This window comes from Euleptes europaea, chromosome 1 (genome assembly GCF_029931775.1).
Source record: "Euleptes europaea isolate rEulEur1 chromosome 1, rEulEur1.hap1, whole genome shotgun sequence".
NCBI classification, from domain to species: Eukaryota; Metazoa; Chordata; class Lepidosauria; order Squamata; family Sphaerodactylidae; genus Euleptes; species Euleptes europaea.
This window is the reverse complement of record NC_079312.1, coordinates 166,611,390-166,624,579: the sequence shown is the minus strand read 5'-3', so window position 1 is coordinate 166,624,579 and position 13,190 is coordinate 166,611,390. Positions and strand designations below refer to the sequence as shown.

General features: G+C 50.6%; 1 protein-coding gene across 1 annotated transcript in view; it reads left to right on the top strand.

Annotated features, from left to right (window-relative positions):
* Positions 1 to 4,983: 4,983 nt before the first annotated feature.
* RARG (retinoic acid receptor gamma) overlaps positions 4,984 to 13,190 on the top strand; it is a 105,628-nt gene continuing 97,421 nt past the window's right edge. Inside the window, exon 1 of the mRNA XM_056859947.1 lies at positions 4,984 to 5,203. Coding sequence (XP_056715925.1) covers positions 5,029 to 5,203 — 175 coding nt within the window. The 5' untranslated portion in view covers positions 4,984 to 5,028. The remainder of the gene's footprint in view (positions 5,204 to 13,190) is intronic.

The following is a 13,190-nucleotide window of genomic DNA, read 5'->3' as shown; positions in this document are numbered from 1 at the left end:
TTACAGCCACAGGAGCTGGGCCAGAAAAAAGAATAGCAACCTTATTCCCAGGTTTCCTTTCAATCTTTCCATCTAGTTTTTCCCTTCTCTTCAGTTCCTGATTTGCTCTCTGTCTGCCGCGCCTGTTGCTTTATCTGCCCTGCAGTCATCCTTCCCTTTACATGCATTCCCAGTTTTTCTTCTGGCCAAGATCTTCTTCAGAACAAGACCTCTTGGGACTGTTTTCTTGAAGGAGGGATAGCTCCACCTTTAAATCCTACTGCCCTGTACTCTATGTAACCAGTTAGAATCCACTCGATGCTTTTGCTATGTCCCGTTTATAACTTGCTCTATACATCCATTCAGTTCATGCATGCTGGCAGTTCTGTACTGAAGTTTAATTCTCATGAATGTGGGGACCCGATTCGGACTGAGACCACATCACATGAACACATGAAGCTGCCTTACACTGAATCAGACCCTTGGTCCATCAAAGTCAGTATTGTCTACTCAGACCGGCAGCGGCTCTCTGGGGTCTTAGGTAGAGGTCCTTCACATCACCTACCTGCCTAGTCCCTTTAAATCAGTGGTTCCCAACCTTTTTTTGACCAGGGACCACTAGGACTTTTTTGTTCAGTGCAGGGACCCCAAGGTTCAAAATAAAAATTCCAAGAATTTGAAAATAAACTTTAATCATAACTGTTAGTTAAACATTAAGCTTAGAATAATATTTGAATATATATATTTATAATAGAGAACTTTTAATTGAAAATATTAATTTATTATGGGTTTATAACTTTGTTTCGCGGACCTTAATTTAGTTCTCGCGGACCCCTGGGGGTCCACGGACCCCTGGTTGGGAACCAGTGCTTTAAATGGAGATGCCAGGGATTGAACCTGGGACCTTCTGCATGCCAAGCAGATGCTCTACCACTGAGCCCTCCCCAAAGGGCCAGCCACTCTTTTTCACCCTAAAGTACTTCACAGGGTGGTGGTTGTGAGAATATAATGGAGGTGGGGAGAATGATGTTTTAAGCCACTTTGGGTCCCCATAGGGGACAGAAGTGTGGAATAAATATCTTAATAATAATGTCTTAATCATAAGTAAGGAACACTCTGAAGTGATGTCCAAAAATGCTCAATATTAAGAAGAAGAGTCGGTTTTTATATGCCGACTTTATCTACCACTTAAGGAAGGATCGAACCGACTTACAATCACCTTCCCTTCCTCTCCCCACAACAGACACCCTGTGAGGTAGGTGGGACTGAGAGAGCTGTGACTAGCCCAGGGTCACCCATCAGGCTTCATGTGGAGGAGTGGGGAAACCAACCCAGTTCACCAGATTAGCCACTGCTCATGTGGAGGAGTGGGAGTATTGTCTACTCAGACCGGCAGCGGCTCTCCAGGGTCTCAGGTAGAGGTCTTTCACATCACCTACTTTCCTAGTCCCTTTAACTGGAGATGCTGGGGATTGAACCTGGGACCTTCTGCAAGCCGAGCAGATGCTCTGCCACTGAGCCATGGCCCCTCCCCTCATGTGGGGAAAGGGGACAAGGCCTAGCATGAAACAGCGGCAAGAAACCATGGTTTCCACCCTGTTTGGAAAGCTTATAGGAAGACCATCAGTGCTTGTTAAGGTTCCCTAGTGGGGTAAATGATGACTCTGCAGTGCCATTTCAGGCTAGGAAAATGGCACAGGTGAGAGGCTTCAGTCCCCTTTTTCGTCCCCCATGGTCCAGATCTGAATTGGGCCTAGGGTTGCCAACCTCCAGGTGCTAGCTGGAGATCTCCTGCTATTACAACTGATCTTCAGCCGACAGAGATCAGTTCACCTGGAGAAAATGGCCGCTTTGGCCATTGGACTCTATGGCACTGAAGTCCTTCCCCTCCCCAAACCCCGCCCTCCTCAGGCTCCACCCCCAAAAACCTCCCGCCGGTGGAGAAGAGGGACCTGGCAACCCTAATTGGGCCCCCATGTGCCTGAAAATTACATTTCCCTGGGAGTTTGGGATGTCTGAACTGGGTGCATCCAGAGCAGACCTTGGAGACAGTGTAACAGGGTAGAAAAGAGCAAGAGTCCAGTAGCACCTTAAAGACTAACAAAAATATTTTCTGGCAGGGTATGAGCTTTCGTGAGCCACAGCTCACTTCTTCAGATACCAGGTATCTGAAGAAGTGAGCTGTGGCAAACGAAAGCTCATACCCTGCCAGAAAATATTTTTGTTAGTCTTTAAGGTGCTACTGGACTCTTGCTCTTTTCTACTACTGCAGACAGACTAACACGGCTACCCACTGTGTAACAGGGTAATTAGCTAACTTCAGTGTGGCGAACGTGAGGCCAGAAATTACACATGATGGTGTAACTTATGCCTTCCCAGCTCCAAATATCTCCCCCCCACACACACACATACTCAATCTAGTATAAGGAGACCCCTCCACACGCACACACTTACACACTTGCTTTTCCTGAATGCTGGCTGATCATGCTCAGAAGAACTTCCATCATGATGCGGTTGGTGACAACCTGACTGCCCCGCCCCGATTCTCCATTAACTGAATGGCCCCCTCAGAGCAATTTGATTCACTGACTGGTCAAACTGACAAGATTGGGGAGGGGCCGTGGCTCAGTGGTAGAGGATCTGCTCGACATGCAGAAGGTCCCAGGTTCAATCCCCGGCATCTCCAGTTAAAGGGACTAGGCGAGTAGGTGATGTGAAGGACCTCTGCCTGAGACCCTGGACAGCCGCTGCCGGTCTGAGTAGACAATACTGATTTTGATGGACCAAGGGTCTGGTTCAGTATAAAGCAGCTTCATGTAATTATAATAAGCATTATCAGTTTCCCAAGTGTGCACCCAAAAGGATAGGGCACGTTCCCTAGTGTAATAGTTGTTTTTTTCTTTTTACTGAAGTGGCATCTAAAAATAAGGCTTTTCTTCAAGCTTGTCAGCGTCACTGGAAACCAGAGAGGGAGACCCCTGTAAGGTTGAAATGGCCATAAGGGAGCCCTTCTGTGTTTTATAGATTTATTCCCTTATTTTAAACGTTTGTTAACTGGCTTTCTCCCTTGTGGAACTCAAGGTGGCTTACAATATAAATAAAACATTATGAAAAGCACAATAGAAACAACAACTGTAAGACCCGTATATCTGTATCTGTTGATGGTGACCAAAGAGGGAATGTACAATGAAGAGAAGTCAACGTGTGCATTTGTGTTTAATTCCCAAATGCATACTATGGGTGGGGGGGACCCTCTGTAGAGGGATAAAGATGCTCTTCAGGTAGAATGCATCTGTTGACAGATGACTAAAAAATGCAAGAAGGCTGAAAGGCAGCTATAAATCCACCTTCCTTCGTGGCCGCTAATGGACTTTAAAACTTAATGCCAGTGCATTTCAGACAGCTCTTCAGTCTTTTATACATGCAACCCAATGGCAGGGGAGGGAGTCAAAAGCACTTAACACAGCACATGTGAAATAGGCATTCAGGCAAGCATGTGCTGACTTTTGAGTGTCGCGGTCTTTCGACTTGCACGTAGAGCGTACATGAAATGGTGTTGGACGTGCCAGCATCATGTCCCTTTGGAGGAAGATCGCTGAATCTGCCTCCCCTTTAGAATCTTACCTGCATCCTCCTAATTTTGAGTGGAGGGGCTGGGTCACAGTGGCAGAGCATCTGCTTTGCATGCAGAAGGTCTCAGGTTTGATTTCCAGCATTTTTCGTTTCATAACAGGGGATGTGAAATACCTCTATCTGAGACTCATGAGAGCTGCTGCCAGTCATAGTAGACAATCCTGGGGAGGAAGGTGGGGTAGAAAATGAAGCTAACAATAATAATAATTATTATTATTTTGATAGATCAATGGTCTGACTCAGTTTAAGGTAGTTTCATGCTTCTCTTCCTACGGTTTCATCTCAAAGGTTTCAAAGTTTCTTCTCTTTTGAGTTTTCCATACCAATGTTAGTTTTGGTTAATAAGAGAAGGAAGGTTCAGACTGAGAAGTGCTAGAGTATCTCTGACCCTAGTTCCTCTCGTAGGTCAATGGTGAACAATATAAACTTAGCAAAGCTGAGTGTATTCATGTCGGAGCTTACATGAGACCAACGCAAAGATCTAAAATATGCAGTTCTGCCTTTATTTTGCTGTCAAGTCCCAGCTGACTTATGGTGACCCCATTCAGTGGTCTTCTGCCATTGCCTGCCTCCACGTCAGAACCCTGGTGTTCCTTGGAGGTCTCCCATTCAAATACTAACCAGGGCCAACCCTGCTTAGCTTCTGAGATCTGACAAGATCAAGCTAACCTAGGGCTATGCAGGGCTCCGTCTTTATACATGGTACTAAAGAAGATCTGTCCTGCATCTTCATGTATGCAAATATTAAAATAGGTGCACTCACTGTACTGATTTGCTGTTCAGCAGGCGTCATCTTCCCGCAACTCCTGTTTCTCTGTCACATTCAAGAATCATTGAGCAAGAGAAAGAATGTTGAGACCTGGCTATGTTGCGTATAAAAGCTCCTCAGGTTAATAGTGTTTCTCTTCGGTTTTAAAACCTCTCCATCTTGGCGAAGCGTCCTTCCCTTCTTCCTCCTAATTGCACTCAAGCCAATGTATCAGGCATACATTTCAATATTCAAAAGTCCAAACTCACCGACGTTACCAAGCAGGTCTCTGTTTTAGTGACGTTTCAGTAGAATTATATGGGCAGGGACTTCCGGGGAAGATGGCCGTCGAGCAATTTAGCTTTTGCCAAATTGCTCGCAGCCCCACCTGCAAGGAAGAATTCTTCTCAAATTACTAGAGCAAGAGAAAGAATGTTGAGACCTGGCTATGTTGTGTATAAAAGATCCTCAGGTTAATGGTGCCTCTCTTCTCTTGGATGCAGGTCTGCATAGCAGAAAGAAAAAGCCAAAGGGAGACGTCTTCTCCCAGAGCCACAACGTTGCCTGGACGTAGCCATGGGACCATCCATCTGCAGCGACGACGGCGCAACCAAGACCTGCTAAGCAGAACCCTGACTGTCTTAGCCGGCATCCCCGTGCCCCCAGCCATGGCAGGAAACAAGGAGAGGGGCTGCTCTGGCGGAACCCCCCTGGCTCATGTGAATGGCTTCCCGCCTGCCGTATACCCTTTCCCTTTCCCTAATCCCCACTTCGAGGTGCTCACCAATGGAGGCTATTTCCGCAGTTTCCCGACCGACCTGCCCAAGGAGATGGCATCACTATGTGAGTTTCTGGAAATAAAGGGATGGTTGGCGGGGGGAGGGATTGAGGTTGGGAGATACGGGTACCAGTTTGATCGGAGAGGTCATGGCATTCGACGTTCTTTCCTGTACCGAGGGCTTATTTGGATTGGATAATGTACATGTGGGTGGTGTGTTGGAGCACAAGATAACCTAGAGTATTGTGTTCAGTTTTGGGCACCGTAATTTAAGAAGGATGTAGACAAACTGGAATGGTCCAGAGGAGGGCAACAAAGATGGTGAGGGGTCTGGAGACCAAGTCCTATGAGGAAAGGTTGAAGGAGCTGGGTACGTTTAGCCTGAAGAGGAGAAGACTGAGAGGGGATATGATAACCATCTTCAAGTACTTGAAGGGCTGTCACATAGAGGAGGGTGCCGAGTTGTTTTCTGTTGCCCCAGAAGGTTGGATCAGAACCAACAGGTTGAAATTAAATCAAAAGAGTTTCTGTCTAGACATTAGGAAGAATTTTCTAACAGTTAGAGCTGTTCCTCAGTGGAACAGGCTTCCTCGGGAGGTGGTAAGCTCTCCTTCCCTGGAGGTTTTGAAGCAGAGGTTAGATGACCATCTGTCAGCAATGCTGATTCTATGACCTTAGGCAGATCATGAGAGGGAGGGCATCTTCTGGGCATGGAGTAGGGGTCACTGGGGGTGTGGGGGGGAGGTAGTTGGGAATTTCCTGCATTGTGCAGGGGGTTGGACTAGATGACCCTGGTGGTCCCTTCCAACTCTATGATTCTATGATTCTATAACCCTTTTCAGCCATGTAGAGGCACTACTGCCCTGGTCTGGATGGCCCAGGCTAACCTGATCTCATCAGATCTCGGAAGCTAAGCAGAGTCAGCCCTGGTTAGTAGTTGGATGGGAGACCACCAAGGAAGTCCAGGGTTGCTGTGCAGAGGCTGGCAATGACCAACCACCTCTGTTCACCTCTTGCCTTGAAAATTTATGGCAGGGCTGTCAAACATAAGGCCTACAGGTCAGATCCGTCCCCTTGAGAGCTCTTATCCGGCCTGCAAGCCAGCTGAGGCAGCCACCCCCACCAAACCCGATCTGGGCTGGAGAGGCATGGCCTGGCCTGACCAAGTGACATTTATGTCATATCTGGCCCTCGTAACAAATGAGTTCAACACCCCTGTCCTACGGGGTCACTTTAAGTCGGCTGCAACTTGATGGCACTTTCCACCACCGGAGGCGCTACTGGGTGCTGATTGATTTCCACCCTAGTTACTGGAATGGTTTGACGTGCAAATCCTATTGAAGCCTCTAAGCAACCCATTGTCTGGATATTACCAGTGGCACTAGGTTGGTACACTGGCATGGATCCTACCACCATCATACTACTCCAGCGAGCAGATTTTGAAGCCTTCCTTCAGCCTCCAACAGAAGACCCACTTAAGCTGATGGAAGGTTCCTTAAACTGGAGGAACTTCCTTCAGCCTAAGATTAAATCCACACCACTGTCCAGTAGACAGGACTGTTGGGAATCAGAGTGGGAAGTTTGAGTCCAAAGTTCATCTCTTTCATGAGTTGAGCTGAGTCTCAGTATAGAGTTAGGTCCCTGAGTACAAAATGGATATAATAAATCCATTAGAAGGAGACAGTATGGCTATGATACTTTGATCCTGGAGTGTGTGGAGGAAGTAGTTAAGTAATAACTGGACCAGGCAGCAGATGAGCATATGTTATCCAGGTGATGTCTACATTACAGAAATTGCACAAATCCCATTTGTAGGATCTATATTCTATGAAAAGGTCATTGTTTGTGTGTGTTTTTCTGGAGGAGACTTGCACGTGGCAAACCAGTCTCACAAGAAATCTGACATATTGTTGAAACGGTGGCTGACCTCCTCTGTAAAAAACTTGTGAGAGTTCCCCCTCTCTGAGTCTACTTCTCCAAATCAATTGCTCAGACGTTGATACGGAAACAACAGATTTATTGAAGACATCAGGAGATGAGACAGGCACAGGTAGAAAGTTGCAAGTGAGGGGCTTATCGGGTTTACAGAATATATTGACTCCAGGGCACAGGGGCACTGGGGTTCACACTTATTGTTATGGGAAGTTACAAGCTTGGCATAATACAAAACATCAAACGAGTCCCAGGAAGTCTGCTGAAGCTATCACACTTCCAAGGCCGCATCGGCCTGAGGGAGTACTGGCAGGAAGAGCAGCGGGGGGGAGATACTTGGGGCAATCAGGCCAGGCGCCTGGGACCAGAAGGTGTGAACTGCTTTTACGAGTTCACTGATAACAAAGCAGGTGATGGAAAGCAGAGACACAGAGACCCTCACATTCTGCCCCCCTTAAGGCCCCCCTCCGGGGTCCTCGAGAGGGCGAGGCTTATCGGGATAAGCGAGGTGGAATTCTCGGATCAAGTGAGGGGCCGCCATGTGGGGTGCGGCCACCCACTCGTCGTGCGCGGACCCAAGGTTTTTCCAACGAACAAAGTAAAACAGTTTCCCTTTCTTCCATTTGGAATCTAAAACCTTGGACACTTCCAAATGGGTATCCCCTCCCACCACGGTAGGAATCTCGTGTTCGGGAGGGGGGTGGAACTGGGGAGCTGCCACATAAGGTTTGAGGAGGCTTATGTGAAAGACCGGATGGACTCCCTTGAGGGTCTTTGGGAGTTCAAGTTCCACGGTAACTTCGTTGATCACTCTGGTAATGGGGAAAGGTCCCACATAACGGTCGCTCAGTTTTTTGCAGGGACGAAGGGAGCGGAGGTTTTTGGTGGACAGATAAACTTGCTCCCCCACCTTAAGTTCCCATCCCGGAGACCGGTGTTTGTCTGCCTGTTCCTTGTACTTGCTTTTTGCCCTTTCAAGGTTTTTGAGCAGCCACGGCCAGGTAGATTTAACTACCTGAATCCACTCCTGAAGATCAGGGGTGGACTGGAGATCTGGCGTGACGGGGGCGGAACCGAAAGGACCGAATTCCGTCCCGTATATCACTTGGAAGGGACTAAAGCCGGTAGAGGAATGGGGTGCGTTGTTGTACGCATATTCGGCAAATGGCAGCAGGTCCACCCAGTCGTCCTGGTGAAAATTTACATAGCAACGCAAATAACATTCTACCACCGCGTTTACACGTTCAGTTTGACCATCAGTTTGGGGGTGGTAGGCGGAAGAGAGGCCCTGTTCCTCCACCCCCATCAATTTTAGGAAGGCTCGCCAGAATTTGGCTACAAACTGGACCCCCCGGTCGGAGAGGACCTTCCTCGGGATCGAGTGTAGTCTAAGGACGTGCGTGACAAATAGTTTGGCCAAGCCCTGGGCCGACGGAAGACCCGCACATGGAACGAAATGGACCTGTTTGGAGAAAAGGTCCGTGATTACCCAAAGAACCGTCTTTCCCCGACTGGGAGGTAGGTCGGTGATAAAATCCATGGCTATGACTTCCCAGGGACGGGAGGGGTTCTCAAGCGGTTTGAGAAGCCCGGGGGGTTTTCCCATCCGTTTCTTAGCTGTGGCGCAAGTGGGGCAGCTGCGCACATACAACTCCACATCGGATCTCATACCGGGCCACCAGAATTGCCTCCTTACTAGGTGAAGAGTCTTTATGAAGCCAAAATGACCCGCCAACCTGGCACCATGTACGAGTCCCAACACCTCTTTGCGAAGGGAAGATGGGACATATAGCTTTCCCCCTTGTACCCACCAGGTGTTTGTTCGTTCCATGCCAGTGGGGAGGAGATGGTGCTCCTCCTCCTGTAAGGAGGCGTTCCGGAGCCGCTGTTGGAAAGCTTCCGGGATACCCTTGAGCGTAGGGGGGGTCCCTGGTTGATGGGCTTGGGACCGGGTAGTGACGGCTAAGCTTGGGACCTCCCCTCGCTGCTCGGGAGTGAACAGGGAGTCGACCGGGCGATCGAAATCGTTGCGATACTGGGGAAGTCGTGACAGAGCATCGGCTAGGGCGTTTTCTTTGCCAGGGACATGTTTGAGGGTGAACCGGAATTTGGCGAAAAATTGAGCCCACCGAATTTGTTTGGCGTTGAGCTTTCTAGCTCCCTTGAGAGCCTCAAGATTCTTGTGATCGGTACACACTTCAAAGGGCAGTTCGGCTCCTTCTAAGAAGTGCCTCCATATGGTGAGGGCATGTTTGACCGCTGCCGCCTCCTTCTCCCAAATAGCCCAGTTGATTTCGGACTGGGAAAACTTCTTGGAGAAGTAGGCGCATGGCCGCAGCCGCCCCCCTTCATCCCTTTGCAATAAGGCCCCGCCCATGGCCACATCCGAGGCATCCACTTGCACCACAAAAGGCTTGGTGCAATCCGGGTGTGCTAAAACGGGCTCGGATGAAAAAAGTAGCTTTAAACGTTCAAAAGCCTGCTGGCACTGGGGGGACCATTGCAAACGGGCCGAGGGAAGCGCGGCGCTAGCCCCCTTGTCTTTGGTACGCAACAGGGCAGTGAGGGGAAGCGCAACTTGGGCAAAGTTAGGAATGAAGTTGCGGTAAAAGTTGGCGAACCCCAAAAACTGCTGAAGTTGGCGACGGGTAGTGGGGGTTTCCCATTCCCGCACCGCTTGGACCTTAGCGGGGTCCATTTCCAAACCCTGGTGGGAGATCACGTACCCAAGAAAAGTAATGGAAGGTTGGTGGAATTCACATTTGGACACTTTAGCATACAGTTTGTGCTCCCGCAGCCGCTGGAGCACGTCTCGCACCAGACGCACATGTTCTTCCATGGTTTCAGAGTAAATAAGGATGTCATCGAGAAATACCACCACCCCCCGAAACAGCAAATCATGTAAAACCTCATTAATTAATTGCATAAAAACACTGGGAGCCCCCGAAAGTCCGAACGGCATGACTAGGTATTCAAACATTCCAAAACAACTGGAAAAGGCCGTTTTGGACTCGTCTCCTTCTTTAATGCGAATGCGGTGGTATGCTTCCACTAAGTCCAGTTTGGTGAAGATTCGGCCCTCCTTTAATTGTGCTAGAAGGTCGGGAATAAGAGGGAGAGGGTAAGCGTTAGACTGGGTGACTGCGTTTAGCCTACGAAAGTCAATACACAGTCTTAAATCTCCCGTCTTTTTCTTCACAAAGAAGGCTGGGGCCGAATAAGGAGCCTTGGAAGGGCGTATGAAACCCCTCGCCAAGTTGGCATCCAGATAGTCCCGTAACACCGCCTTCTCACTAGGGCTCATGGGGTAGACCTTCCCTTTGGACAGCTTGCCTTCCCCCACTATTTCGATGGCACAGTCCGTCTCTCTGTGGGGGGGGTAGTTCGTCACATTCCCTAACATCAAAAACATCCGCAAACTGCGAGTATTCGGTGGGCAGTTGGGGAGGAACGGAGGCTGGGGTGGGGGACTCTACCAATGCGGCGGCCGGCGTCCTGAGTACCCGTTCCTTGTCATGTAACCCACAGGGGCTTTCGGGAAACGAGAGCACCCGTTTAACCCAGTCGATGGAGGGGTTGTGTCCCCGTAGCCAGTTCATCCCCAACACCACAGGGGTTACAATAGGGGCGATGGTAAAATACAAGCGTTCCCAATGTTCCCCCACCGACATAATCACTGCTGCAGTTCTGTGGGTCACCGGGCCCCGTTTAAAATCACTCCCGTCCATTTGGGAAAAGCGAAGGGGTCCCGGAAGCCGCTTGCGCCGGACACCCAGTTTCTTGGCAGCTTCCTCACTAATCATGGTGCGGGCACACCCCGAGTCAACCAAAGCGGGGAATTCTAAACTGGGACCCCCTTTTGGTAGGGATAAGTGAACACGCACATACACATTGTCCTCTTGGGCGCTTACCATCGGTGGAGCTCCTTGCACAACGACAGGGGCGGTCTGCTGCGGAGCCCCCTCTACAGCAGACCGACGGCGTTTTTTGCCGGTTGTTCCCACTCTTCCTCCTCGCTGGAAGAGGGGGATGGAGTGGTGGCGGTCGGGGACCCGTCCGAATCAAAGGTAGTACTTGTAATCCGGGACCCCGTTGGGCCTGTAGAGGTGGGAACCCCGTCCTGGGGGCGGGCATGGAGAGCGGAGGGTGCGCCTGAACGTCGGCCCGGTGGTCCGCTCCTGCGGCGGGGCTGGTCCTCGGCAGCTGCCTTCTGCGGTTCGGTCGGGGCTTGGCGTGGGGGGTTGGGACGGCCCGAACGAGAGGGGCATTGCGACGCAAAGTGTCCCTTTCCTCCGCAGGTCAGGCAGACACCGGTTTCAAAACGCTTGCGGCGTTCAGCGGCCGAGGGACCCCCGCTTCCTCCCGGTCGGAAGTCCCGGCCCCGGTCACTCCGGGGTCTCGGGTCTCGTCCGATGCGCTGCTTAGACAAATTCAGGAGCTGTTTACGATTCTCAATGTCCGCAGCGTGGCGAACCCAACCTTCCACATCCGGGGGGTTCCCTTGCATGAAGGCCCAATGTTGGAGGTCTGGGTTGAGACCCTCCCTGAAACACTGTACCAGAGTGGCCTCACTCCAGTCCAGGATCCGGCTAGCCAGTGACTGGAACTCACTTGCATACTGCGCCACCGACTTGGTCCCTTGGCGCAGCTGCATCAGGGAGGCTTTAGCCCGCTCACCCAGAGTCGGGTCCTCGAAGCGGTTTCGGAGTGCTATCATAAACTCGTCCAGGGTCCGCAGTACCGGCGAACGGAGTTCATACTGCAACACCATCCAGGCGGCCGCCTCCCCTTGCAGTAAGGAAGCCACGTACTGCACCCGGGACTCCTCGGAAGTGAAGGTCCGACCTTGTTCTCGCATAAAAATGTCCACTTGGACCATAAAAAAGGTCAACTGGTCCCCTGAACCGTCATACGTGACTTTCAGATCCCGACGGGACGGGAGGCTAGGAGGTGCGGGAGGAGCTGCCGGCGCCCCGTCCGGGGGGTTGCCGGCGGGCGGTTGCACTTTCAGTGCGTCGAGGGCCGCTGCCATTTCACCCATCACGCGCTGCATGGTCTCCATCTGCTCCTGCATAGCTTGGCGGTCCTCCTGCCACTGCCGCCGTTCTTCCTCCATTACGGCCTCCTTGCGTGCCGGATCTCCCTCGAGTCCCGTACTGGGGAAGGCCAACCGGCGTTCCTTCGCCGCAGTCCGCGAAAGAGACCAACCTTTGGGGGAGTCCAGCCAGTTGTTGAAGAGTCCCCGGGGGCGCCCTTCCCGGCCCTGGTCGGGGATGGGACCCCTAGGAATCTTTGGCTTGGCGCCTTCCTCCTTGGGGTCCGGTTTCTCCGGCACCTCCGGTTCCTCCGGGGTAGGGGTGGTTTCCTCGTCGGCTGACATTCTGTCCCAACAGGTACAGCTGCAGTCCGAGAGGCAAGGACTTGCAACTTAATGTGAGAGTTCCCCCTCTCTGAGTCTACTTCTCCAAATCAATTGCTCAGACGTTGATACGGAAACAACAGATTTATTGAAGACATCAGGAGATGAGACAGGCACAGGTAGAAAGTTGCAAGTGAGGGGCTTATCGGGTTTACAGAATATATTGACTCCAGGGCACAGGGGCACTGGGGTTCACACTTATTGTTATGGGAAGTTACAAGCTTGGCATAATACAAAACATCAAACGAGTCCCAGGAAGTCTGCTGAAGCTATCACACTTCCAAGGCCGCATCGGCCTGAGGGAGTACTGGCAGGAAGAGCAGCGGGGGGGAGATACTTGGGGCAATCAGGCCAGGCGCCTGGGACCAGAAGGTGTGAACTGCTTTTACGAGTTCACTGATAACAAAGCAGGTGATGGAAAGCAGAGACACAGAGACCCTCACAAAACTTCAGCTTATGTATTGAGTAAGAAGTGGCAAACCCAAAAGACCAAGCATGTGTTAGTTGAGTTATTGTGCATGCAATCAAACAAACAACCAGTTCACAAATAACATGCCTTACATGCTTTTTCTCTGCCCCTCCTGAGGAGCATTATTGTACCATTTTTTAAAAAAATTGCTGCAGTTTCTGAGCAATCTTCAAGGGCGGCCCCACGTGAAGCCCACTACAGTAGTCAAGCTCCAAGCTTTACAAAACTAGAT